Here is a 25,875-nt window from a genome sequence, read left to right as displayed (position 1 = left end):
TTTCGTATTCAGAAATATATACCAGGTATCAAAATTATATTACATAATAATTGACCTTAATATATTTTTTTCCTCAGCAGAGACGTTTCTTTTCATTAATTTTGGGATTTAGCCGACCTCCAACCTTTAAAACTTTCCTTTGTGTACACATTCGAGTGTGTGAAAGTATTAGAATACATGAAAATCCGTGCGAGATTCACTTAATTCGAATTTCATGGTAACGTACATTTCAGTCACGTACATTTCAAATGATCACTTTTCATGTAAAAAATAATTTTTAATTGTGTTAAGCAAAACGTCTTTGCCAGTTTACAGGATACAAGGGGTTGCTTATTCAGATTCGTCTCAAATTTTCTACTTAATATGTATTCTTAATGGAATAATATAGGTAACGTACATTTCTTTCTTATCTCTACGATTGAAAATGTCTTTCATTCCGTAAACATATTTATAAAAGTTGCTCAAGTTGTTCAATTTCATGTTACATTATCTAAGTAGGAGTAATTTATCCTTTGAAATTTCAAATTTAGCCCATCAATAAATAAAGGAGAACAAAACTATCAGGTGTATAATCTTTGTGTTTGCTTGTAATGTGGTTGAAATAGAATTAAGCGACAGGGACATTGCACAATAAAAATTATTTATTATCACAAAGAAAATGTATTTATTGTTATGAAAAGAAATATATATGATACAAGGTTTAACTTATCAGAAAATTTTTACTTGAGAATCAAAACTATATATAACACAGAGGGGCTTCAGAATAATATTTGCCTCGGCGACAGTAACGTACATTTCAAATAGGCTACTATATTTGAATTTGGAACTCCTTAAATACCCTTTCAGATCGATAATTATATGAATTCTTATTCATTGTTATATGACTATTTATAATGTTGATTTAAAAATTACATCAGTGGTATTTCTTTTAAATGAAAATGAGGCGACATTATTTGAGCCCTTATATTGAGAATGGGTGTCTATCGGTTGAGAGCCCGTCTGATATGATGACGATGATTTTGTGTGATTTCTGTTTTGCATTTTTATCAGTGAGTATCTGTAAATCAAAGAAAGATTAAATATCATTATATGTTTTTTAAATTGTATTTTTGAAAAGAATTCCTTCTTAGTTTGATCAAAGTAACCATTCAAAATTATAAAAACTCACTTCGAGACTTTTTAACAGAGCATTTTCTGTGTATGTGGCACCTTGTGTCCTAGAGTTGATTCCCGAGGCAACACTTTTAATTTCCTCTGTGTTTTGATATTGACCGAGGGTTACTATTTCCATTGGTTCAAAATCGTATGAAATAACCGCCACTTGAAAACCGTCATTGCCTAGAGGCAACCTATCTAAAATTTTACCCATATACTCCAAGCATTTGTTTGTTTTGTTTTCTAAGCTAGAGGACGTGTCCACAACAAAGACAACATCAGCAGGACCAGGAATACAATCTAAAAGTAAATTTTAGTGACAAATGCATTTACTCCCTCCCTTTCAATTGTACGTAAATAAGAGTATACCAGAATCATCTAACTTTAAATACAATTTACGAGGCGAGAAAATGTACACCGACTGCATTAACTATATACCAATTACATTCTTAAAGCTGCTGAATGAATAGATTATTACAATGTTCAGTTGTATATCGACAGTTTTTCACTGAACTGCTTCTATTTGAATTAAAACTATTTCTCGTAGAACCCAGAAATGTTTTAGTTCTTAAATCTGTACTCCTGACTTTTTTCTTACCTATATTGCAGCTGTCTTTCATGTTGAACGTCAGGCCACAGTCACATTCATAAACACGTCCCTTGGGTGTGCATTTTCCATTATTCAAACAAGGCGAGGAGAGACACGCATTATCTATTTATAGTAAAATACGGATGTTTTAATTAACTAATTTGTAAAAAATACACTTTTAGGGAATAAATATTTTACAATACTTAACAATTTAAGATACAAAAAATATTTAGTCTCATTACTAGGACATATTTTGTACTTTATACTTTCGGCTTGGGCCGAAACCAAATGCTCGGGCTAAAACAAGGGCCGAGATCAAAACAGCAGTGTAATATTCTATATGTACAAAGCACTCAGTATAATATAATAATAAATACAGGATGTATTTGAGGAAAAAATCAAAAATTTTCACCAAAGGAAAAACCTGCGCCTCGGTTGATTATGGTTTTTCCTTTTGGTGAAATTTTTCAATGTTTTCCTCTGGCACCAACAAGCAGTGTTATATACTTGTATAAGATTACTTTCACAATATACGAATTTCTTTTTAGATTACGTACATTGACAAACATAGCCATTAAGATTGTAACATGGGATGTCATTCCACTGAAATATTCCTTCATATTTCCGAAGTTCTAGGCAATCTTCGTTGTTTCCGACGTTGTAGTTGTTGTTCGGCTCACCTGCATAAAAAAGACTTCAAAAGGCATTTGAAATTATAAAAATGATTTGACTTTATCTAGTATACAGTATTTAAGTACATGTAATAAATACCTTCCTTTTTTAATTAATGCAGTACTTAAAGAAGGCATTAATAAAATCCAAGAAAAGTTGTCAATGATAAGGTTTGAAATATGATTAAATTTTTTAAAAAAATTGAATTAAGATATTATCAAAATAGTGGATGTTTGTACAAAAACATAATTATCAACAGCTTGACCAAATAATATTACAAAATTAAATTACTAGTAATGTGCAACGCCAATGGATTTTTTTCCAAATCAGGGGACATTTGGGCCACAATAAGAGATTAGATATTGACATGAAGCATTAAGGGGACAATCTTTCTAAAATTTTGAGAAAGATAACACGACAAAATTCAACCGAGCATTTTAAAAAGTCTATGGGTACTTATGCACTTTTCTTAATTAATCATTTCGACAGCGTTTAACGTCTGAATGACACAGGTGAAAAAATTTCTAGGAAATGCAAAATGTATGAAAAATTTTCTTACCTGGACCCCAATGTAGTGGGGGGCCTATGGGGGTCCCATCTATCCACGTCCACAACCCACTGTCGGATTTCATCCCTCCTATGTAATAATAGCCAGTTTTATTATGTTTTTGAAGGTAATCTGAAAAATGATAATGAACTATTTAAAAATTGATCTTATTTTATTCTTAAATAAAATGTATAGCCAAATTAAAACAATGCTAGATATTAAATAACGGACGTTTTTCATATTTTTTGCTAAGCCATTATATACATTTAGTTCACTACTGATGTATATGTTAATTTGTCCGATCTTGACTAGGAACACACAGTGGGTGTCACCGATTGAAACTGGATGCTTATTCCTCCATTGAACCGAATCCTACTTCTACGCTTTACAGAGATTGTCTTTGCTCTGCTCTCGATATGCATTGATTCAGTTGAGTTTTGAGCTTAATTACTGGTAGTTATATCCATATTTATTTGATAAAGGGACATGTTTTACTTACTAACAATAAAGTTCTGGTCCTCATTAAACCGTGGAATCGCTAAACTTCCACCAAAAGTTTTACATTGTTCGTCTGCCTTGGGCCAGGTTAATTTCTTCTCATCTTCAAATAAATAAGCAAGTCCGTTCTCTGGACGAGTCTCCCAATTGCAAGATAATGTAGAGATAGAAAACCAGATTCCTTTTAATATATGTTATAATATAATGAGAGGCGTGTAAACGGAAAGTCAGAGGGAGGAGGGAAAAAAGAGATGGGATAGAAAGAGCAGATACTTAAAACTTATTACATTTAGCGGTATATTCTATTTAGAAAGCAGAGTCCGCTAAGTCAAGTTCATTGCTAAATGTCTTGTATATCATACCTTTATATCTAGCACATTCAGATAGCACTAAAGCAAATCTAAGCTTACTTGTTGAAAAATTAATTTCCGCCAAATATTGTACACGCCAAAAATTATACATTTACAGTACATACCAAATGCTATGAATAACCACCAGTGTTTTATTTTTTTTTTTTCAAAATAAAATCCACAAGTCCTAAATTTATGTCCTGATAATTAGGATTGTTGAACTTCCTAATGACGAAATATCTGATCAATAATATCTTGGCATTATTTCAACATAAACGTTCATTGAGATTCTTCAAAATTTAATAAATTAGAGGAAAAATAAAAATTCATTCAAAATCAAACAACTACAAAGATTAGATATAAGTGGTAATGTAATGTATGAAAAACGTGCGCGCCCGCGAGAGAGAGAGAGAGAGAGAAACTTACCCATTGTCATGAATAGCCTCCAACGTTTCATTTTATTATTATTGTTTTGGTAATATACGTATAAAATCCACAAGCCCGGAATTTGTTGAATTAAGTGTGGATCATGAGACTTTCAAAAAATTAATCATAGTTTAAATCCTCTGATTAATCTTTATTCAATTTATTTCAATATAACGACAACTCTCCACAATTTACTAGTTCTAGCGAGCAAACATGAAATGATAAAGAAAAAACTTTCATTATTTAATCGGACAGATTAAACTGACTGACTTCTAAATTTAAAAGTCGAACCTTTGCTTTAAACACATTACTTCGGTTGCTAAAAATAAATTTCTAAAAGGAACTGATTTTAGATAATATATAGTGATTTGACCCATAAAAAAAAGGATTTTTTTTAAATCGGAAAGAAGGAAATCGAAATATATTGTGATTTGACCCATAGAAAAGGGTTTTTTTTAATCGGAAAGAAAGAAATGGAAAGTAAAATGTAAAACGTTCAAAAGTTTAATTCATACTAATTTAGTATATGAATTAAATTCTTTAAAAATGATATTTGGTATTACATTCAAAACAAAGCTAAATTTTGGAATGAAGTCAATATTTTATTTACATTTTCGTTATACTATAGAATGTACATCCCTTTTTACATAGATCTTTTGGGCTCTCCTCATATAAATGATGTACTCTTTTTTTCGTTTCTCGGAAATAATTAATGTAAACTTACATTTTCCTTTAATCATACCTCCTCCAGCGAGGTGCTTGTATGTATTTATGTATGAACTATTCTCGGGGGGGGGGGGGGGGGGGGGGGCTATCGAACGTTAATTGTTAGGAAAATTTTTTTTAAAAATCGGTACCATTTGATGATTTCATTTCTTCAGTAAATAAGATAAACTTTGAGAAAATGTATAAAAGAGAGACAGAGGAAGAGAGAGAACAAATAATATTTTCTTATAAACACGTGTCGTACATGTTACTTTCCTGGATTTCAGAAGAAAAGTGTACATTTCACTATCCTTTGTAATACAAAAAAAAAAATCATATTTTGTACATTAAAATATCAATATTTTGGATGGAAATGGTTGCAAAATCCAATTTTGTCTGAGGTTCATTTTCAGAAAAACCATTCGATATTTAATTTTGGAAGGGGAAAATTCTTTTTAGCTCACCTGAGCCGAAGGCTCAAGTGAGCTTTTCTGATCCCATTTTGTCCGGCGTCCGTCTGTCCGTCTGTCTGTCTGTCTGTAAACTTTTCACATTTTCGACTTCTTCTCAAGAACCGCTAGGCCAATTTCAACCAAACGTGCCACAAAGTATCCTTGGGTGAAGGGGATTCAAGTTTGTTCAAATGAAGGGCCACGCCTTCATTCAAGGGGAGATAATTGGGAATAAATGAAAATTTGGTGGCATATTTGAAAAATCTTCTTCTCAAGAACCACTGTGCCAGGAAAGATGAAACTTATGGGGAAACATCCTTAGGTAGTGTAGATTCAAGTTTGTTCAAATCATGACCCCCGGGGGTAGGGCGGGGCCAAAATGGCCGACCAAAGTTTTACATAGAAATATATAGGAAAATTCTTTAAAAATCTTCTCAAGAATGACAAAGCCATAATTCATCATATTTATATGGGAGCATGCTCAGGTAGTGTAGATTCAAGTTTGTTCAAATCATGACCCCCGGGGGTAGGGCGGGGCCAAAATGGCCGACCAAAGTTTTACATAGAAATATATAGGAAAATTCTTTAAAAATCTTCTTCTCAAGAATGACAAAGCCATAATTCATCATATATATATGGAAGCATGCTCAGGTAGTGTAGTTTCAAGTTTGTTCAAATCATGACCCCTGGGGGTAGGTTGGGGCCAAAACGACCGACCAATGTTTTACATAGAAATATATAGGAAAATTCTTTAAAAATCTTCTTCTCAAGAATGACAAAGCCATAATTCATCATATTTATACGGAAGCATGCTCAGGTAGTGTAGATTCAAGTTTGTTCAAATCATGATCCCCGGGGGTAGGGCGGGGCCAAAATGGCCGACCAAAGTTTTACATAGAAATATATAGGAAAATTCTTTAAAAATCTTCTTCTCAAGAATGACAAAGCCATAATTCATCATATTTATATGGAAGCATGCTCAGGTAGTGTAGATTCAATTTTGTTCAAATCATGACCCCTGGGGGTAGGGTGGGGCCAAAATGGCCGATCAAAGTTTTACGTAGGAACAGATAGGAAAAATCTTTAAACATCTTCTTCTCAAGAATGACAAAGCCATAATTCATCATATTTATATGGAAGCATGCTCAAGTAGTGTAGATTCAAATTTGTTCAAATCATGACCCCCGGGGGTAGGGCGGGGCCAAAATGGCCGACCAAAGTTTTTAAAGATATATATAGGAAAATTCTTTAAAAATCATTTTCTAAAAATAGCAAATCCATGATTGGTCATGGGACTACTTTTGGATTTAAACTTTACAATAAAAAGCCATTTTCTACTTTTTCCTACCCTTAGTGCTCAGGTGAGCGATGTGGCCCATGGGCCTCTTGTTTAAGAATGCAACCAGTCAAATTAAGATTTTAACCAAGTGTAAATATTTTTACCTGGCTTTTGAATTTGGAAATGTTGAAGACAAATAGTTTTGACATTGATCTAAATAGTACTATAAGTTTTCGATCTCAACCAGTAATTTATGAATCTTTTTGTATAATTATGGAGAAATTGTTTTAAACTTGTAGAATAGTCAAATAGAAAATCATGAATCACATAAGATCTTTTTCTTCTAACATGAGTTTTCTTTAAATTGGATCGATCACAAAGGTGAGAGTCATTCAGAAATCTAATGGTCATTTATACATAAAGTGAATAACAAATGTGCTCAGTAAATGAATTTTTTTTTTGTGAACACTTTCTTTTGTATTATTTTCAGTTGATAGCAAAATCAATGCTTCAATTCATATTGACTTCTGTTTTACTTGTTTCATTTTAAACAAACTTTTATACGAGACGCGGGGAAGGTAGGGCTGAGAAGAAAAGACCTTTTTGTCCATGTATCCGATAAGGAACAAAAAAAGATTGGCTTTTTAAATCTGCCTCTCTCATCACGTATTTGTCTCTACCTGCTACCGGTCATGGAGGTTTAATAGAAGGGTATTTGCTCCATGAGAGACCAAAGTTCGATTCTTGTTCGCTGCATCGCGACAAGCATAGATAGTGACTTACCTTTCGCGAAGCACCGGTTTCTAGAAGTGAAGATCACGGGTCATTCGGGTGAGAATCTTGAAACCGAGGTGACATCTCTGCTTGAGTAAACAAGTCTCAAATGGAGCGTAAAATAAAATATAAATATTCAATCGATCTTCTAATAATGAACAAATCTTTTTTAAAAGCATTTCTATTATACGTACATAATCTACCAAATTTACAATAAGTTCTAAAATGACAATTTCTCAAACTAATAAATAATAATGCCATCGATAGTTTGAAGGATCTTTTATTGGACTTGGATTTACAAAGAATATGTTGGTTATATAAAAAAATAAAATCATTATTCTAACCCAATCAAAGCTATACAAGGATTTACTCTGAGTTGTATTTTATATGCCATATAGACTTTACTTTCAGTGTGCTTTGAATAAAGCACATGATGAATCTGCTAAAACCATTGTTTGAACATTTATAACTTTAATTTTGACCTCACAACCTTCTATACGAGACAACATATGAACAGATATAGACTAATTAACACATTTTTTAAATGTTAAGTAACTGCTATCCCTTCCAAACTAATTTCAAAACAGAAGTTATAGATCAAAAGACACCTTATGTTCAAAAGATTCTAAAGAGTTTGCTATGTTGAATGACACCTAAATAATGATTCAAAATGCTTGTAATTATTTTGCATTGTGGATGTGCAATCTTTGATTTTAGAAATAAATAAAATAAGGAATTCCTTTTAAATTGCCAACTTCTCTCGCAGACAATAACACAGTATTGTTAAAAACGGGTTTGTTCCGAAACAGCATAAGATTTTAGTGGCATTTATTTATATATTACAAGGCGGCATTATTTTGAATATTCAGTTACGGCTTTGCATGAGCTACGCCATGATCGAAATTGATGTTTTCCACACATACATCTTCGTGCGCAAAATTTTCCATCTTGCGCATATTCATGTATACTTAAGCTGTGCAACAATATGAAGTCTCATTTTGATATAGGAATAACCTGGCAATCGTAGAATTGTTCTAATTTCAATATTGAATTTTGCCCTTTGAGCATTTCTAGGCTGGTCAAATTCTGTGATTTGTAGAGTTTCTTATACAATCCATTTATGTCAAAGGTAAGCTCTGCCAATTTCAAATGTTCCTAACGCAAATCATACAAAGTGTCTGGTCAAAACAAAGATGTCTGAAAAGAACCTAGAATGTAAATTGCAACCAGAGAAGCAGAGATGTCTCAGCCCAGTATCTTTGTTTTTTCTTTGAGTTTATACAATGACATTGTCAGCAAAAACAATTTTTTCATTAAGTAAAATGCTGAATGACGTTTTTCATACTAATTGTTCAACCATTATTTACACACTTAATTCTCCATGATTGTTTCCGTTATTTCCAGATCATGATAAGGAGCACACGGCGGGTGTGACCGATCGACAGGAGCTGCTCACTCCTCCATGGCACCTGATCCCAGCTATAATGTCTTAAAGATCCGTGTTTGCTCTGATCCAAATTTGTTGTATTTAATGGACTTTTGAGCTTGAATATTCTCTATATCTTTTATATACGTATTTTAGTATCTCATTATGCAGATATTCTGTTGTTTCAAAACAGTTACTAGTATTTAGGTGAAAATCCTCAGGAAACGATTACAAGTTTTTATCGAGTCACATAGTTTTAAAGTGTGCTTGTGACGTTGTGTGCTTTTTGGGAGCTTGTTGCCATAGTGTTTTGGGGTTAAAAACAATGCATTGTCCTTTTGTGGACCTTAACATTTAGTTTACTACGAATTTTAATGTTGCACTATACAGATATTAAAATTCAAAATAAATTCCAACTTTAGTACTTCTCCGCAACTGTCACAAGAAGTTTACCTAAATCAAAATATATCAGATAACAGTAACTATAAAAACTACAAATTCAGTGGACTTTCCGAGAAAAAAGTAAGTAAATCTTATAATTCACAATTAACGCTAAAACTTTGGGATACAATGATATCTATGATATTCCATCTTTTCTTCTCATTGATGTAAAAAACATAGAAAGGATCTTGCACTACTCTGTATAAGGTGGTGAAATTAGAATCCTTTGTTACTGCCACAATCATCGTTGTAATGTTCTGTCGGCTTAGATCTCCGATTTTATCCTCAACTCTACTCACTTTTGACCAGTGGCCATCTGTGATGATCACAATAACCTTGTGTCTTTTGGCACCAGATGACACACCAGATGAAACACCAGATGAAAGAAGTTGAACAGCTGCTTCCGACAGTAAACTCTCTATATTAGATTCTGATTTCTTCCCAGGATTAAGTTTCTGCAAGCTTACCAGAAATTGTTCGTCATGGCTGTAATATGCAAAGTCGTCTATATCGAAAGATATTCGACCGACTCGGACATCCTTTTTTGTCAAAAAATATTTAAGGGCTATTTCTGATGCAACACTCAGCGAGTTCTTGAAATCAACTCCGGAGAAATTATTGTCTTGTATAATTATAACGTCAGTATTGTTAGAGATGCTACAATCTGAAATTAAGCAGTACTGTTTAGTTTTCACTTTGTCTTCGTATGCTTCCTTTATCATTTTAGACCATTTGAATAATATCATAGTGTTTCCAACTTATACAATTAGAATTTTTAACATTGACTTATTCTCTATGACTAAAGTAATACATTTCCAAATATATACATTTTATTTTCTGTTAAACAATTTGTCATCTGTGCTTTGGGATTAAAATTTTGCATTTATTTATTAAATCGTTTTCTTATTATTTTTTTTTGTTCTTGCATTAATTGTTGGTCAATTTTTATACATGTAAAAAGGTAACGAGGCTTAGGAATCAAATAAATTCTTACTTGTACAGTCTTTATGCATTGCCTCTCTTAGAATCATATTAATTGCTTCATCATTAGATGAAGAGAATACTAATGGTCCATAGATGTTCTTCTGATCCTTTGAAGCTAATTGGAGTAGCTCAAAATGGTCAATTGCTTCACCTATTCCTATTGTGATTATCACGTGATATGGCCACATCCGGAATCGTTCTGCTGCTTTAATGGCTGCATCTCTATCGGTTGATAGCCCATCTGATATGATAACGATAATTTTGTGTGCTTTCTGTGTTGAATTTTCATCAGTGAGTATCTGTTTTTCAAAAAAAAAAAATAAAAGAATGAATATTATTAAGATCTTTTTCACTTCCTGAAAAGTACTCTTTATTAGTTTTTATATTATATTTATTTAAAAAATTTTAAAGCTCACTTCAACACTTTTCCTCAGGGCATTTTCTGTGTACGTGGCGCCTTGTGTTTTAGAGTTGATTCCTGTAACAACATTTTTAATATCCTCTGCATTTTTATATTGCTTAAGCTTGATAAGTTCCTTTGGTTCGAAATCGTACGAAATAACCGCCACTTGAAATCCATCATTACCCAGAGGCAGTCGATCTAAAATTGTACCCATATACTCCAAGCACTTGTTTGTTTTGTTTTCTAAGCTAGAAGATGTGTCCACAACAAAGACAATATCAGCGGGACCAGGGCTGCAATCTGAAAATAATAAATTGATACATTTAATTCAAAAATAATAAATTGATAATTGATAAATTGATCTAATTAGGCATCAGTCAGATGTTTAATTTAATTTTTTTTTTGTTTATTTACATTGTTTTCATAATTTAGGTGTTCTGATCTTGCTTTACGTTTCCTCATACTTTTGCAAATTATTACCTCTAGTTCTTCTAGAAATTATTGGAGATTACAATATCAGGAACAAATATTTTTAATTAGAACTCCACTTATAACAAATTAAAACTGAATACTTAAATTCAGATAAAATATGAATAAAAGATTTATAAAATATTTTATTCTATATCATTTCTCATTTACTTTTATAAACACAGATTAATCTTAATTGAATTTTTTTTTCAGACAAAAATTTTTGATTTTATTTACTTTACTTTTTGACATGAAATATTTCTAGCATTAGAGCTTATAATATGTATATACATAATCCGACATTAAGAAGAATGTTGACTGACATTTTTCAAACTAATTATTAAGGCATTACTCACATTGCGTAGTGTTTAATAATTTCTATTTTTTTTATTATTACAAGGTTTATTTACACGACGCGAGTGACCGGTCGACAGAGGATACTTTATGCTTCATGGCATCTGAATTATAAGATCAGCGTCAGGACTCTTTGTTAATTTGACTTACCTATGTTGCAGTTGTGTTTATTGTTGAAGGTCAGGACACATTCACACTTATACGCCAATCCCATGGGTACACAAGTTCCGTTGTTCATACAGGGCAAGGGAAAACACGCATTATCTATGTTTCAAAACATTTTCAAATTAGACTTCTTTGACATTCCTTAATTACTATACACTATTTAATGGTTCAGTAGTTAAAGATATCAAATTGAAAGAAAAAATTTTGGTGTCATAATGTTCAACTAAAGTTTTTAAAAAACTTTTCTTAAAGACCGTGCTAGGTCAAAACATTACAATATATTAAAATTAAATCGTGAAATCTTGATATCATAATTTTGAAAGGCTTGAAAGATGTTTGTTGACATTTTTTACCATTCAATTTACAATTTGTTTCTACATTGCATTTATTCTCATACAATTGATGACGTACATTGACAAACATAACCCTTTGGACTGCCACAAGGGATGTCATTCCATTTTCCATTGTCACGAAGTTCCATGCAATTTTCGTTGTTTCCTTTGTGGTTGTTTGGTTCACCTGCACACAATGTAAGATATTAAAAGAAAACAATTAATACACGTATGAAGTATGAAAGCCCTAAAAGCAACTGTTCAAAAGTTAAGGCCAAGGTTTTTTTTTTAAGGAGGGTGACACTCCAAGGTCAGAGTCAAGAGGTAAAATGGTGGAACCCAAAGATAGGTCTTGTCACATGAAATATGAAATTCAGAGCCCCTTACGTTACAGTGTATGGGCTAGGTTAAATTTTTTGTGGACAAACAGAAAAATAAACAGACAGACTGACGGACAAGGCAAAAAATTAGGTACCTCCAAATCTTCCTTTACGAGGGCATAAAAATGTTTTCAAATCCAGCATCCGAAGCAAGTTTAAAAGTTCATTCCCTGATGCATCATTCATACGAATTTGGTGCAGATAGCTCTTATATACAGTTTCTAAGTAATAGACATGCACCGAAAACTTCAACCTGTACAGATTCAGCATTAAAAGCCAGTCTATTAGTGTGCATCCTTAGATGTTTCATCCACGCAAGTTTGGTCAACATTGGACTCATAGCTACTTGGAAATGAGACCTGCAGGAAAACTTTGACCCTGCACCCAAAATTGTAACCTGCTCCAAAAATACTAATCTGGTGAAATTGCAACAGCAGCTGAATCTTTGGATGGTAAAAAGAAACGTCTGGAAGCATCCTCCATTCATTTGATTAATGTAGGTCATAAAAGTACTTAAAAAGAAAATTGCACCAAAATCTTTAACCTGGTACCGAATTTAACTGACCTGCAACATATATTAAGCTCACCCAACTTCGTCGAGTTGAGCTAAAAATCAGAATTGCGCTTTTATGCTTCTTAGTATGTAATGAATATTTAAACGCAGAATCAACAAAACATTTTTTTACAGACGGGCCTTATAGTGGATCTGATACATAGGGCTCATCAAAAGGTAAACGTGACCTATAGGGGGATTTAGAAAAGATTCCGTACCTATAGGAGTCAAAAAAGCATCCCTAACCTGAGTCCCAGCGTGGATCCTCATGATTGATAGGGGTCCCGTCTAACCATGCAAAATTTCCGCTGTCGGATCTCCTACCTCCTATGTAATACTTTCCAGATTTAATGTTCTCTAAAAATAATAAATGAATGATTCAAACTCGAATTGTATTAGTCAAAATCAAACAATGTTTACAATTGATAGTAAAATTTATTTTACTTACTAACGAGGAAGTTCTGATCTTCATCAAAGCGTGCCATCGCTACTGATCCCCCGAAATTATTACATCGCTTTTCTGCCTCAGACCAGGTTACTTCTTCATCTCCAAAAAAATAGGCAAGTCCATTGTCTGGACGAGTCTCCCAGTGGCATAGTATTGTAGGGAAGGAAACGATGATTCCTTTGAATATAAGTGGTTAATTATAATTCGTGAAATGGGTGTGCAAGAGAAAGAAAGAAAAAAGTGAGAGAGAAAAGAACTTACCGAATGTTATGAAAAGCGTCCAACGTTTCATTTCGTAAGTACATGTATTAAATAAAAATCCAAAAGCCTAAATATAGATTGAAAATAAGGATCATGGGATATAGTCGAATAACAATTATATTTCAAAGTATCTGATCAACCATATCATTATTTCAATATTAGATTCAACTGATATACAATTGAATCAATCTATAGAAAAATTCCTTCAATTGTTAACAAAATGCACAAAAAAGATAATAAACAAAGTCTAATTACCCGGTACTATATCGATCAAAATTACATGACTTCATTCTAAATACAAAACATGCACATTTGCTTTAAAGACAGAAATTTGGTCGCTAAAAATAAATTTGAAGAAAGATCCAATTAAGATAACATACTTCAAGTGATTGGCTTCGTCATTGGGGGGTATTTTTAATCTTGAGAACGGAAAAAAATATTGGATCAAAAAAAAATTAAAACGGCGGGAAATGTTAAGTTTGAAAGATTTAAATACCAGATTATGACTGGTGTTTTTTTGTTCTACAACAGAAATTTTGATAAGACGTCAATATTTTTAAATTCCATTTCACAAGTGTGAAAGACTTTTTAAAATTTTTTTTTTAATTAACTACTGCTTAGTTAATTACATTTTTAAAACTTGGTCAATCCTTCTCTACTATAAAATGTACTTATGTATTATGTACTCGATGGACATTTAAGGAAAGAGAATTTGGTCCTATTAGGGTAGGAAATCCTAAGTTAGAGATCAAAGACACCTCATATTCAAAAGATTCTAAAGAATTTACTTTGTTGAATAACATCTAAATTATGGTTTAAAGTGTTTGTTATTATTTTGCACGCAAATTACAACTCTCTTGTAAATGTGCAATCTTTGCATTTTGGTAAAAAATTAGAAATTCCTTTTTGATTGCCAACCTCTCTTGCAGACAATGTTATTCTTAAAATCTGGGTTTCGAAATTGCACATAAAGTGGCATACATGTAAGTTGTATATTTCTATATTACAAGGCGGCAGAGTTTGTCACACGATTAATTTATGAAAACGGGAAACTCTGCCTATTTCAGACGTTTCTGACAAAAATCACACAAAGTATCTGGACGCGTTCAAATTGTTTCGATTGAACGTATCGAACACATAGCTTATCTGAGCTGTAAAATATAATATATATTATTACTTTTAGCTGGACAGACAAAAAGAAAAGATGCCATCATTACATAGAAATAATAGTTACAAACAATAGAGTCTGATGTCAAGTCGAAGACGACTGAAAAGAAACTACACCGCAAATTGCTTAAAAAAGGCAGATACGTCTCATGCAGACCGATATCTTGGTTTCCTCTTAGAGTCGATAAATAATGACCTTATATGCAAACACCGTCAATCATCAAGTCAAATATTGACTGACGTTTTTCATATTAATTGTTAGATCATTATTTACATCCTGAACACTGGGGGATGCTCACTCCTACATGGCACCTGATCCACTAAGATTTAAGACATTATTGGTTGCTCTGCTTCAAAATTTGTATTGTTTCATGGACTCTTGAATACTCTCTTTATATTTCATGTATGTATTTTGGTGTCTTATATGCAGTTATCCTGTTCTTTCAAACATCATGAAAAAACGATCAGAAAATACTTTGATCGTGTCACTTTGTTTAATTAAGAAATAAACAGCAAATGAATGTTAAATAGTCTTCTGGGAAATGAACTTAATTGGTCACGTGATCAATCCTGTGAAGCCCGAAGGCATCTCAGTAGATTTGATCATGTACCAACCAAGTTCATTTCCCAGAGAACTTTTTACCATTGTTGTTTATTATATTTACATTTGATATGAATAAAATCCGAGTAAAACTGCATTTATTATACGAACGGGCCGCCGTATTGCTATGTTGTGACGGGCAATTTAGTCTTGAGAGTTCGATTTGACTGCTTACATTCATATTCAGCAGTCCAGCTCAGGAATTCTCTGTTTATAATGAAAGAACAATGATCACTGCTGAGAATAATCTTAGTATTTCATGAATTCATATAACACTTAAGGTCAAAAGCGGTGGTATCGCCTGTTTTAGTTTACATAAGTCCAAAAGAATTTCGGGTTTAAACAGGTAAGTTCGGCTTTAGGCTAATTATAGTATTCAAAACATTTTTCACATTGAAAGAAGATTTATTGTACATCTGTTGATTGAAAATTATCCATATTTTTCAATCATTTTATCCTTTTCATCGCTATCAACTTTGAAATATCCCGAAACCAGTTGAACCGTGGCAGAAATATGAAGGCAAAATATCATCTCGCCGTGTGATTCAAGTTCATACAAAATTGAACATATTTTCTCTCCAATGGGTTTATCTAAGAAAAATATTTGATAATGCAAATAAAGTGTTGTATACACAAAATTTTGTGCTCTTGGGGGGACCTTCTTGCCATAGTGTTTTGGGGATAAAAACAATAGTTGCATTGCCCTATTGTGGGCCAAGACATTTTTTTACACTCTATGATCAACTGATTTCAATGTTGCATTATAGACATATTAGAATTTAAGAGAAATTCCGCCCTCAGTACAGTTCTCAGCAACTGTCACAAAAAATTTTACCTTATTCAGAATATAACAAATAAAAGTAGTTGTAATAACTATTGATTCAATAGACAATGGACTATCCTAGATTTAAAAAAAGTATGTCTTAAAATTAACAATTAAAACTTTGGGATACAATGATATCTATGTTGTTCCATCTTTTCTTTTCATTGATGTAAAAAAACAGAGAATGGGTCATGCACCACTCTGTATAAGGTGGTAAAATTAGAATCCTCCGTGACAGCCACAATTATAACTGTGATGTTTTGTCGACTTAGATCTTCCATTTTCTCTTCCACTCTGCTCACAATTGACCAATGACCATCTGTTATGATAACAAAAACTTTGTTCCTGTCCACACCAGATGAGACAAGTTGAACTGACGTATCAGTCAGTAAACGCTCTATATTAGAATCCAATTTTTTCCCGGGATTAAAATTTTGTAAGTTTGCCAGAAACTGTACGTCATGACTGTAATAAGCAAAGTCGTTCCCATCAAAAGATATTCGCCCAAGTCTGATATCCTTTCTTGTAAGAATAAATCTGTGAGCTATTTCTGTTGCAACATTCAATGAGTAATGAAAATCATCTCCAGTCAATGCATTGTCCTGAATAATTATGACGTCAGTTTTGTTAGAGACACTGCAATCTGAAAACAAGTTAATTTTTAAATATAAGACAATGTTTTTTTTGTCTCCCATTTTGGCATATACATGTATATTACATCTTTTAATATATTGTCAAATACTTCACTGTCAAAGCTTTACTTTATTTAAAATCTAGGAAGTCCAAGACTTCTATGCAGGGATGCATTTTATATGTTCTTCATAAACACAAAAACGACAAAGTAAATCTAATCAAACCTTACTTGAACAATCTTCGTGCAAAGTCTTTCTTAGGATCAAATTTATTGTGTCTTCATTAGACGAAGAGAATACTAAAGGCCCGTAGATGTCCATCAGATCTTTTGAAGCTAGTTGGACTAGGTCGAGGTGATCAATTGGCTCGTCTATTCCTATAGTAAGAATGACGTGATGTGGCCACAAAATGAAGCGTTCTGCTTCATTAATGGTTATGTATCTATCAGTTGACAGGCATCTGATATGATGACGATGAGTTTGTGAGCTTTCTTTTTCGTATGTTTATCACTGAGTATCTGGTTAAAAATAAAGCAAAAAATCAATAATTCCTCTTATCATCATTTTTTTGAATATTATTTTCTACAGATTATACGGAATTTGAACAATATTCATTTGAATTAATTAAAAAATACTTTGGAACTTTTTCTCAAAGCTTTTTCAGTGTAGGTGGATCCCTTTGCTTTAAATCGGATTCTTGTCATTTCTTCTTTAATCGTTTCTGCTTTTTGATATCGGCCAAGTGTGATATGTTCCAATGGTTCAAAGTCGTATGAAATAACCGCCACTTGAAATCCTTCATTGCCTAGAGGTAGTCGATCTATAATTCTATTCATATACTCTAAACATTTGCTTGTTTTGTTTTCTAAACTTGACGAGGTGTCCACAACAAAAACAATATCAGCAGGTCCAGGATTGCAATCTAAAAGTATTTGTTACACAAGATTGTTTTTAAGAGTTTGCATGACTAAGATAATCAACATTTTTAGAACGTATGAGCATGACAAGTAATAAATCGTTTGTCTTTTGGGAAGAGAAAAGGGAAATAAATATTTCATTATTGTAAGTCTGTGTAAGAATTTGATGATAAGGCAACCTGCAGAAATATGACAAACCTATATTGCTGCTGGATTTATTGCTAAAAGTCAGTTCACATTCACATTCGCAATCCATTCCCTGGGGTGTGCATGTTCCATTATTCATACAAGGCGAAGAAAGACATGCATTGTCTATTTACAAAAATATGCAAATTACATCCTTTTTCAAAAACATTAAATTATTATGCAATAAAATAAAAAAAAATCAATTGCAAAGTTTATACAATATTTATATTTTGATGATTCTAGCTTCATATATTTTTTTTTCAGGGAGGAGGTGGTTAAACAATAATTTATAACATTATTACCGATACCTACACTGACATACATAACCATTCAAATTGAAGCAATGGATATCATTCCACATAAATTTTGAGCCATACATCCTAAATTCCATTCAGCATTCATTATTTCTGCGGTTGTTGGGTTCACCTGCAAAAAAATATTCAGTAACGTTACAATATCATCAATTTCATATTTCTTAATACTTCCATTTCTATTTGCTTTATCTGTTGAAACTCTTTGACAGTTAGTTCAGTTGATTTCTTGATCATTCTACCGGAATGTACATTTCGTCAAGAAGAGGAGGCCTATTATGCATGTAAATCTCGTGCGTCCGTCTTTTCTGTATGTAAATTCATATGTTCCCCCGATTCTTTTCTGTATGTAAATTCATATGTTCACCCGATTCTTTTCTGTATGTAAATTCATATGTTCACCCGATTCTTTTCTGTATGAACAACAATTTTCATATTGTTTGGAACATATAAAACCTAACACCTTCGAGTGTGAACTGCAAGATTCATACTATTTTTATCATCATGAGTTTAATTCCTCACTTCAGAGCATAGACTGCTTTGGGGAACTACAGGTACGTACAGATGAATATTTCTATGACAACATTTATCAAACAAGAGGCCCATGGGCCTTATAGGTCACCTGAGCATCATGCAACAACTTTCCAATGATGGAATTTGGTTCATGTTTTAAACTAGACATCATGGCCCTCACAATTTTGAAAGAGGCACCATTGCTAATCATAACTATACACTTATCATGTTTAGTTTGGTTACTTAATACCCATAGACAGAGTAGGGGAACAAAAAATGCATTTCAAATAATCAGTAATATTCAGCACTAATCAGAAGTGCCACAACCATACATAAATCCCTGACCCTTGATCCACACATTTCACAATTTCGGAAAAGGCAACCTTGTTTATCAAAAATGTTTGATTAATACCAAGGAGCAGATTTCAAATAATTAATTCATTTTCAATGTATAAGTAGACCCCCCTCTATGGTACCCCTGACCCTGATCCAAGAAATTCACAATTCAGGAAGAATGGCCCTTGCTCATCATAGCTGTATATTAGGTAGTTCATCTGCTAAATACCCAGCAGCAGAAAAGGAAATTTTCAAAGATTTAATGTATTTTTACTATATAATCAATAGAGTCCCACCATAAGACCAGAACCCCTGACCCTGGGATTATAAACTTCACAATTTTGGAAGAGGCATTCTTTCTCATCATAACTATATACTTAGTTTGTTTGTTTAATACCCAGGAGCAGAGAAAAAGATTTTCAAAGAATTAATGTATCTTCACTATATGATAAATAGAGCCCCGCCCTAACACCAGAACTCCTGACCCTGGGACCATAAAATTCACAGTTTTGGAAGAGGCATTCTTCCTCATCATAACAATGTACTTAGTTAGTTTATTTGATATCAAGGAGAAGAGAAGAAGATTTTTAAAGAAATAATGCATTTTCACTATATAATCAATAGAGCCCCGCCCTAGCACTAGAACCCCTGACCCTGGGGCCATGAATTTCACAATTTTGGTAGAGGACTCAATTGTCATTGCATTTATTCTAACAATTTGACTGCTTGATGTCCAGGAGTAAAGAAGAAGATTTTTATAGATTGCATTAATTTTAATGGTTTTGCTCCCCCCCTCAGGCCCCAAGGGCGGGGGGGGGGGGGGGGAGCGGGGGGCAGGGACCATGAAATTCAAAAATTTTGTTCCCCTTCACCCATAGATGCTTAATGCCAAATTTGGTGGAAATTGGTTGAGTGGTTGCAGAGAAGAAGCTAAAAATGTTCAAAAGTTTACGACCGATTGACGACGAACGACGTACGACGATGAACGAAAACAGTGATTTAGGTGACCTAAAAAGGGAGATAATACGTATCATTTCGTAAAACCCAAATCGCAGAAAAGCAGTAAACAGTTGTCGCGAAAAGGCAACAAGGTTCTAAATAAACTAGCAATACAGGCCTTATAAAAAGGGACACAGTAAACACAGATTCAAGTCTTACCCGGAGCCCAGTACCTTGGGCCATTCACATTCACAATTGTCCCATCTACCCAGGTTAATATCCCGCAATCGTTACATGGTCTCCTGCTCCTATTTGATAGTTTCCCGTCAGAAGGTGTTCTTAAGAATCAATAGAAAATAGATCATATTTCAATTTGTATTGTCAGGAAATAAAATATTCAAAAATTGGTGCATAAAACAATTAAATGAATTCTGCAATTCTGAGATTGTGGTTAACTTGAAATTGTAGTTAATTGCATACTTACTAACGATAAAGTCTTCATCTTCATATGAATGCACAGTCGCTAATTTTCCACCAAGGTCTTCACATCGGTATTTTGCCACATCCCAGGTTACACTTTCTTCGTTAAACAAATATGCAAGTCCATTATCTGGACGAGTCTCACTCCGGTATGATACCCCAGTAACGGAAAACCATAGATATGTATCTTTAAAAATACATATTAACAAATGATAACTGTGTGTGTGTGTGTGTGTGTGTGTGTGTGTGTGTGTGTGTGTGTGTGTGTGTGTGTGAGGGTGTGTGTGTGTGTGTGTGAGGGTGTGAGGGTGTGTGTGTGAGGGTGTGTGTGTGTGTGTGAGGGTGTGTGTGGGGGGGGTGTGTGAGAGAGAGAGAGAGAGAGAGAGAGAGAGAGCACATACTTACTAAATATAATGAAGAGTCTCCCATCTTTCATTTTAAAGGTGTTAAATTCGCATTATGTCTTGAAATTATGCTTGAAATAGCCTTCCGGATAGCAATTCAGTATACCTCGTTACAGCATAAAAGTTAACCGTTTTACATTGTAGTAGGTTTGAAGAGAAATTTCTCAAAATTAAGCAAAATACAGGATAAAAATAGAGAACAAAGATTTTAAATAACCAAGCAAGTAATTTTAAAGACATAATGTGATTTTTTCCCCTTCACAACACAGAAATTTGATAAGGTATAAACATATTCAGGGACGTAGCAACAGGGGGGGGGGGGGGGGCAGGGGGGGCCTGCCCCCCCCCTTTTTTGGCCAACATTACCTTTACTATAGGAAATGTTCATTGAAAGGAAGGTTGGCCCCCCCACATTTTACCATAGTATAGTGTTATCAAGGATTTGTAGGAAAAAAAATTGGAAGTGAAAGTAATTTGGCTTTCAAAAAGTTGGCCACTACCCCCGCACCCCCCCCCCTTCCCCCACTAAATAGGATTTTCGACTTTGGTAGACAATTAACTTTCCTTTTTTTTTTTTTTTTTTGCTTGTGAATTTTTTTCAGGTAAGTAAAAAAAAATTTTTCTCTGGTTGGCCCCCCCACTTTCAAAAACGATGCTACGTGCCTGATATTGATTTTAGATACCGAGTCATTTGTTTATATAAAAATGATTTTGACACTAATGGTAATCTAACAACCAAGCTATATGATAAACGTGATGACATTAACTTTTCTATCGTCAACTTCCCTTACTTATGCAGCAATATACATGTACCTTCATCACCTGCATACGGAGTATATATATCTCAGTTGATTCGATACGCAAGAGCATGCTCTACGTATGAACAATTTCTAAAACGAGGTAAATTATTGACAAGCAAGTTGACGAAAAAAGAATATCAGGTATACAAGTATATCTCGTTTAAAGTCATCATTTCGTAAGTTCTATCATAATGGTCGATACAATGACCTTGTCAGCAAATACAGTTTATCATTGAGTCAAATGCTGACTGACGTTTTTCATACCAATTGTTAGTCCATTATTTATACACTGAATTGACGACGGATTTTTTCCGTTATTTCCTGATCATGACAAGGAGCACACGGCGGGTGTGACCGGTCGGCAGGGGATGCTCACTCCTCCATGGCACCTGATCCCACCTCTGATGTTTCGGGGGTCCGTGTTTGCTCTGCTCTAATTTTGTATTGTTTATGGACTTTGAGATTAAATACGGTTCGTTATCTCCATATCCTTCTTTGAAAAAAACACGGATAGAAGAAAGGAAAGAGCAAATAATCTACAATATTAAAAAAAAAAATTTTTTAAGCATTGTACTCTTTCGTCATTGTCATTATCATTGTCTACTGTCGCCCTGGAGAATTTTAAAGTCATATGGAGACGCCACTATTTGCCAATTGGGCTTACTGTTTATATAGGTACATATATTATTTTACCAGGGTCGGCGGAAGTAATGAATTATCCATACTTTTCTTAAAAGTAACATGTATTACAATTTGTCGGCGGACAATGCTGCTTATGTAATGCTATTGACGTGTCCATCAGAACGCCAAAGATATCGATTGGTATTTGATAATGATAAAAGTATAACATCTAAAATTAAACAATTTTATGATTTGTATCACGTTTGACAAGCACGTTGTCACATGTGCAGCAAAAAAGAAGAGTGATTATTTTGAAACTAACGCTGTTTTCTGCATAAAACTAATTTAAAAAAAAATACAAATTCTTATGATATTTTATTTATTTATTTATTTGTATCTGCTTTGCAAAAAAGAAAATACTCGGTTAAAATATAGATAATCGTTCGAATTGTGTGTTCACCAGCCATTTGTGTTCAAATGTATCATGTTATATTTCTTAAGAAAATTATAAAAAGAACAAATAAAAGATGTTTCATTTTAATTTTCCAATCTATGTTTTGCGGACAATGATATTGTTAGAGTTGGTATAGAAACAACTCAGGCAAGTAGAGAAAACATTCAGAGAAGTTTGAAGGTGTATCACAAGAGATGTCTGTACTTGGGATTGACGTCCAGTTGGCACTCAGGACAGGGGTAGTCTCGATTTAAAAACGGTTCATACCTGAAATAAAAGTGGAAAACAACAGATACCATATGACCATATAATGAGAGGTCAAATCATTCTTTGCACTACCATGTAGACGTTTTCAATGTAATTTGATATCCATAATTTTATTAAAATGAACATACATGTATATATAAATACTAGCACTAGTATACATATTACCAGAAGTTAACTGCTAGATTCCTTCCTGCAGTAATGTTAGGAAAGGACTGAACTTCATGCCACCAGAAGGAGGGAAGGTACAGAACATCCCCCTCCTCTAGGGTACAGTTCAGGGGGTAGGTTTCTCCGAACAATGGGAATCTCTGTCAAAAGAAACAGTTTCAAAATACAGAAGGTTATAAATCAAAGATTTAATTAAAAAACCATTTTTCATTAACAAGAGGAATTTAAAGGAATATATGTTTTTTTCCAGATGTCGATGTAAAAAGCACAAGTCACAATCTTGCTCACATGTCAAATGAATGGATATGAATTTTTTATATTTTGATATCACAAACGTTGTTTCTCAAAGATTTATATTCTAAGTACTATAACTTTAGGTGCTTCGAACAAACTGTATCTAATATACTAGTAGTTCATGAAAGGGTTGAATTACAATTACTAGTACTGAATTGTTTCTATGTAGGAGATCAACATACTGGTGTCTTTGAGCAATAGTTCGATATACAATTGTGTATTGCTTCATCCAAAAACCATATACTTACTGTATAATTGGGCTTTTTGATGTCGATGGGAGAAAATACTTGAATAGTGGTGTCTTCTAAGTATTGTCTTTGAAAAGATTTCGTTGTAAAGTTATACGACAAACGAGCTGCTTGAAGGTGACCCTCATATAATTGATGGTTGTTGTGAGGATCGAATAGAATAACTTCCTTTCTGCCACTTATCTATATAAATGTCCGAAAAGAATAAACATTAATTAAATTTAATATTTATGAATGTTTGTTGTTGTTTATCAAAATTATAAATACAATATAATTGAAAACTTACATAATTATATGCATTGTCTGGGATTCAATTTAAAATCCAGACGTATTTTGTTTATTATTACATTTGAAAATTAATTTTACTCATGCAATGTATATTTAAAAAAAAAAAATTTCGAAATGTGGTACATGAGAAATTGAAATCTATCTAGGAAAATATTACATCTTGTTAATTTCAACAAATTAAGGATATTATTTATGAGATATTTATACTAAAACATAATTTGGTTATCTAAAAAAAACTAGTTTCACCTGACAAAGAAAATTATCATGTGCATCAAAATGCAATTTTCCAAGAGTTTTTCCGTCGCTAAGCCAAATGTTTAGCATTTCCCTTTCTAAGAGACCCTTATAGAGAATCTCTTCTCGAATGTCTTTCTCCAGTTTAGGAAGATACTGAGGTATGGAAGCATATTGTAGATACGCAGACATATTATCAATAGATCCATTAGAAATTCCATTCACGATGTCCATAAAATCCGACAATTTTCTTTTTTCAATAGCAGGCATTACCATCACTAGATCTGGTGAAAAGATCTGATCGGCGTATGTTTGAAAAACTTGAAATTTTCACGATTTTGCCAAATATTAATAGGTTCGATTCTTTCAAATTCATTATGTGGCGTGAGTTGGAACAAAACTTCGTGTTCACCATATTTTTCTCTCAAGTATTTGTTTGACCATTTTGTACATGTATATGCTGGCCAATCTTTTAGAACTCCTTTGAAAATAACAGGCTTTGACTTTTTCAAATATTTGTGGAAAAAATCTTCACGTGATGGAACGGGAATTCTATCGCATTCGGGAAGTCTTGGGATTTTATGAGCCTGCAAATTGCGATCAGAGTAACAAAAGTTATCATTTTCAGAACACTTTTGCAAAAACACATCTTTGAATTGAACATCAGAAACATGTTTAACGTAAAATTTTGATTGCAGAATCTTCTTACGATGAAATCCTTGTTTGGATAAACCACCAGTAGCATTAAGAAACGCGCCACAACCCTGATTTATAAAGTCTATCAGATTTTCAATGTGGAAATTGTCTTTATAAACAAAAGGAAAAGTACTTCGAGATTGCAGAATAGGATATAATTCATGTCTATCTTTCTTTATTTTCTCGAATAACACTACATTTCCAATGTGAATAGTTTCATTATGCTTTCCAAAAACTGTCTCATCGGGCCATCTGTCATTAATATCGATAAATCCAACCAAGATTCCATGTGCATTATTCAGCAACAGATTTCTTAGAGACTGAAATTGTTTATACTCTTTCGAGAGATCAGTAACACTGCAACCATCAGTCACATAAGCAACTAAGCATGTAGACTTTGCTCTCCTTAAAACAAAATCTAGCGAAAAACACCCTGATAGTGCATACACACACGAAATGGAATAAAAGCTACACAACACAATATTAACTTGAATAAATAACCTTTTCTCGAACTGACTTCTCATTATGAACCATTATAAGTCAACTTCTGTATAAATTCAAAAAATGATTTCAGATCTGTTTTGGGTACTTGTTTGGAAAATGGCTCAGTTTAGTTCCTACACTAGTCGTTTTCAAAAATAGACATTTTCTACCTACATTGTAAACTATGCACACCTGTAAAGAACGCATACTTTCCCAGAAATAAAATGGGCGATGTTACTACTGCTTATTCCTAAAGATCGATTTCCTGTATTGTTTTCAGAGTCAGTTAAGACATTTAAAAAACATTACTTGGTCTGGTTTTCTCTGGAAGCTTTGGCTAATGAAAGGTGT

General features: G+C 33.2%; 3 protein-coding genes and 1 long non-coding RNA gene across 4 annotated transcripts; all 4 read right to left on the bottom strand.

The window, feature by feature from the left end:
• Nucleotides 1-2,293: 2,293 nt before the first annotated feature.
• Nucleotides 2,294-4,241, bottom strand: LOC134242010 (C-type lectin mannose-binding isoform-like). The gene is made up of 4 exons (XM_062724016.1): nucleotides 4,238-4,241; nucleotides 3,463-3,642; nucleotides 2,976-3,095; nucleotides 2,294-2,424 (listed from the first exon to the last, which is right to left on the bottom strand). The coding sequence occupies exons 1-4, from the start codon at nucleotides 4,239-4,241 to the stop codon at nucleotides 2,294-2,296; spliced, it is 435 nt and encodes a 144-aa protein (XP_062580000.1).
• A 5,123-nt stretch (nucleotides 4,242-9,364) lies between these two features.
• LOC134242009 (collagen alpha-3(VI) chain-like) lies at nucleotides 9,365-11,163 on the bottom strand. Its single transcript, XM_062724015.1, has 4 exons — nucleotides 11,154-11,163; nucleotides 10,715-11,001; nucleotides 10,309-10,597; nucleotides 9,365-9,978 (listed from the first exon to the last, which is right to left on the bottom strand). The coding sequence occupies exons 1-4, from the start codon at nucleotides 11,161-11,163 to the stop codon at nucleotides 9,407-9,409; spliced, it is 1,158 nt and encodes a 385-aa protein (XP_062579999.1). The 3' UTR covers nucleotides 9,365-9,406.
• Nucleotides 11,164-12,166: 1,003 nt separating this feature from the next.
• Nucleotides 12,167-13,568, bottom strand: LOC134242008 (uncharacterized). The gene is made up of 3 exons (XR_009986782.1): nucleotides 13,402-13,568; nucleotides 13,200-13,310; nucleotides 12,167-12,207 (listed from the first exon to the last, which is right to left on the bottom strand). It is a non-coding gene; the product is annotated as an uncharacterized LOC134242008 (long non-coding RNA).
• A 9,446-nt stretch (nucleotides 13,569-23,014) lies between these two features.
• On the bottom strand, nucleotides 23,015-24,776 carry LOC134242006 (bifunctional peptidase and (3S)-lysyl hydroxylase Jmjd7-like). The gene is made up of 4 exons (XM_062724014.1): nucleotides 24,358-24,776; nucleotides 23,824-24,006; nucleotides 23,279-23,421; nucleotides 23,015-23,113 (listed from the first exon to the last, which is right to left on the bottom strand). Exons 1-4 carry the CDS (start codon nucleotides 24,619-24,621, stop codon nucleotides 23,032-23,034), a joined length of 672 nt encoding a protein of 223 aa, XP_062579998.1. The 5' UTR covers nucleotides 24,622-24,776; the 3' UTR covers nucleotides 23,015-23,031.
• Between the last annotated feature and the right edge of the window lie 1,099 nt (nucleotides 24,777-25,875).

Source organism: Saccostrea cucullata, unplaced genomic scaffold (genome assembly GCF_032062105.1).
Source record: "Saccostrea cucullata isolate Sc308-1 unplaced genomic scaffold, CSIRO_AGI_Scuc_v1 ctg5577, whole genome shotgun sequence".
In the NCBI taxonomy this organism is placed as follows: domain Eukaryota; kingdom Metazoa; phylum Mollusca; class Bivalvia; order Ostreida; family Ostreidae; genus Saccostrea; species Saccostrea cuccullata.
Note: the sequence above shows the minus strand (reverse complement) of the source record. Positions and strands in the feature narration are given on the sequence as shown.

What these genes read in the sequence shown, in the direction of transcription:
- LOC134242010 (XM_062724016.1), bottom strand. An exon ending in GGACCAGAACTTTATTGTTA is followed by an intron (nt 3,096 to 3,462) that starts GTAAGTAAAACA and finishes ATCATTTTTCAG; the next exon opens with ATTACCTTCAAAAACATAAT. An exon ending in CCCACTACATTGGGGTCCAG is followed by an intron (nt 2,425 to 2,975) that starts GTAAGAAAATTT and finishes TTTTTTATGCAG; the next exon opens with GTGAGCCGAACAACAACTAC.
- LOC134242009 (XM_062724015.1), bottom strand. An exon ending in CCCTGAGGAAAAGTGTTGAA is followed by an intron (nt 10,598 to 10,714) that starts GTGAGCTTTAAA and finishes TTTGAAAAACAG; the next exon opens with ATACTCACTGATGAAAATTC. An exon ending in AATGCATAAAGACTGTACAA is followed by an intron (nt 9,979 to 10,308) that starts GTAAGAATTTAT and finishes GCTTAATTTCAG; the next exon opens with ATTGTAGCATCTCTAACAAT.
- LOC134242006 (XM_062724014.1), bottom strand. Translation starts at nt 24,621, where the DNA reads ATGGTAATGCCTGCTATTGAAAAAAGAAAATTGTCGGATTTTATGGAC. An exon ending in ATGATAATTTTCTTTGTCAG is followed by an intron (nt 24,007 to 24,357) that starts GTGAAACTAGTT and finishes ACATTTATATAG; the next exon opens with ATAAGTGGCAGAAAGGAAGT. An exon ending in TCAAAAAGCCCAATTATACA is followed by an intron (nt 23,422 to 23,823) that starts GTAAGTATATGG and finishes TTCTTTTGACAG; the next exon opens with AGATTCCCATTGTTCGGAGA.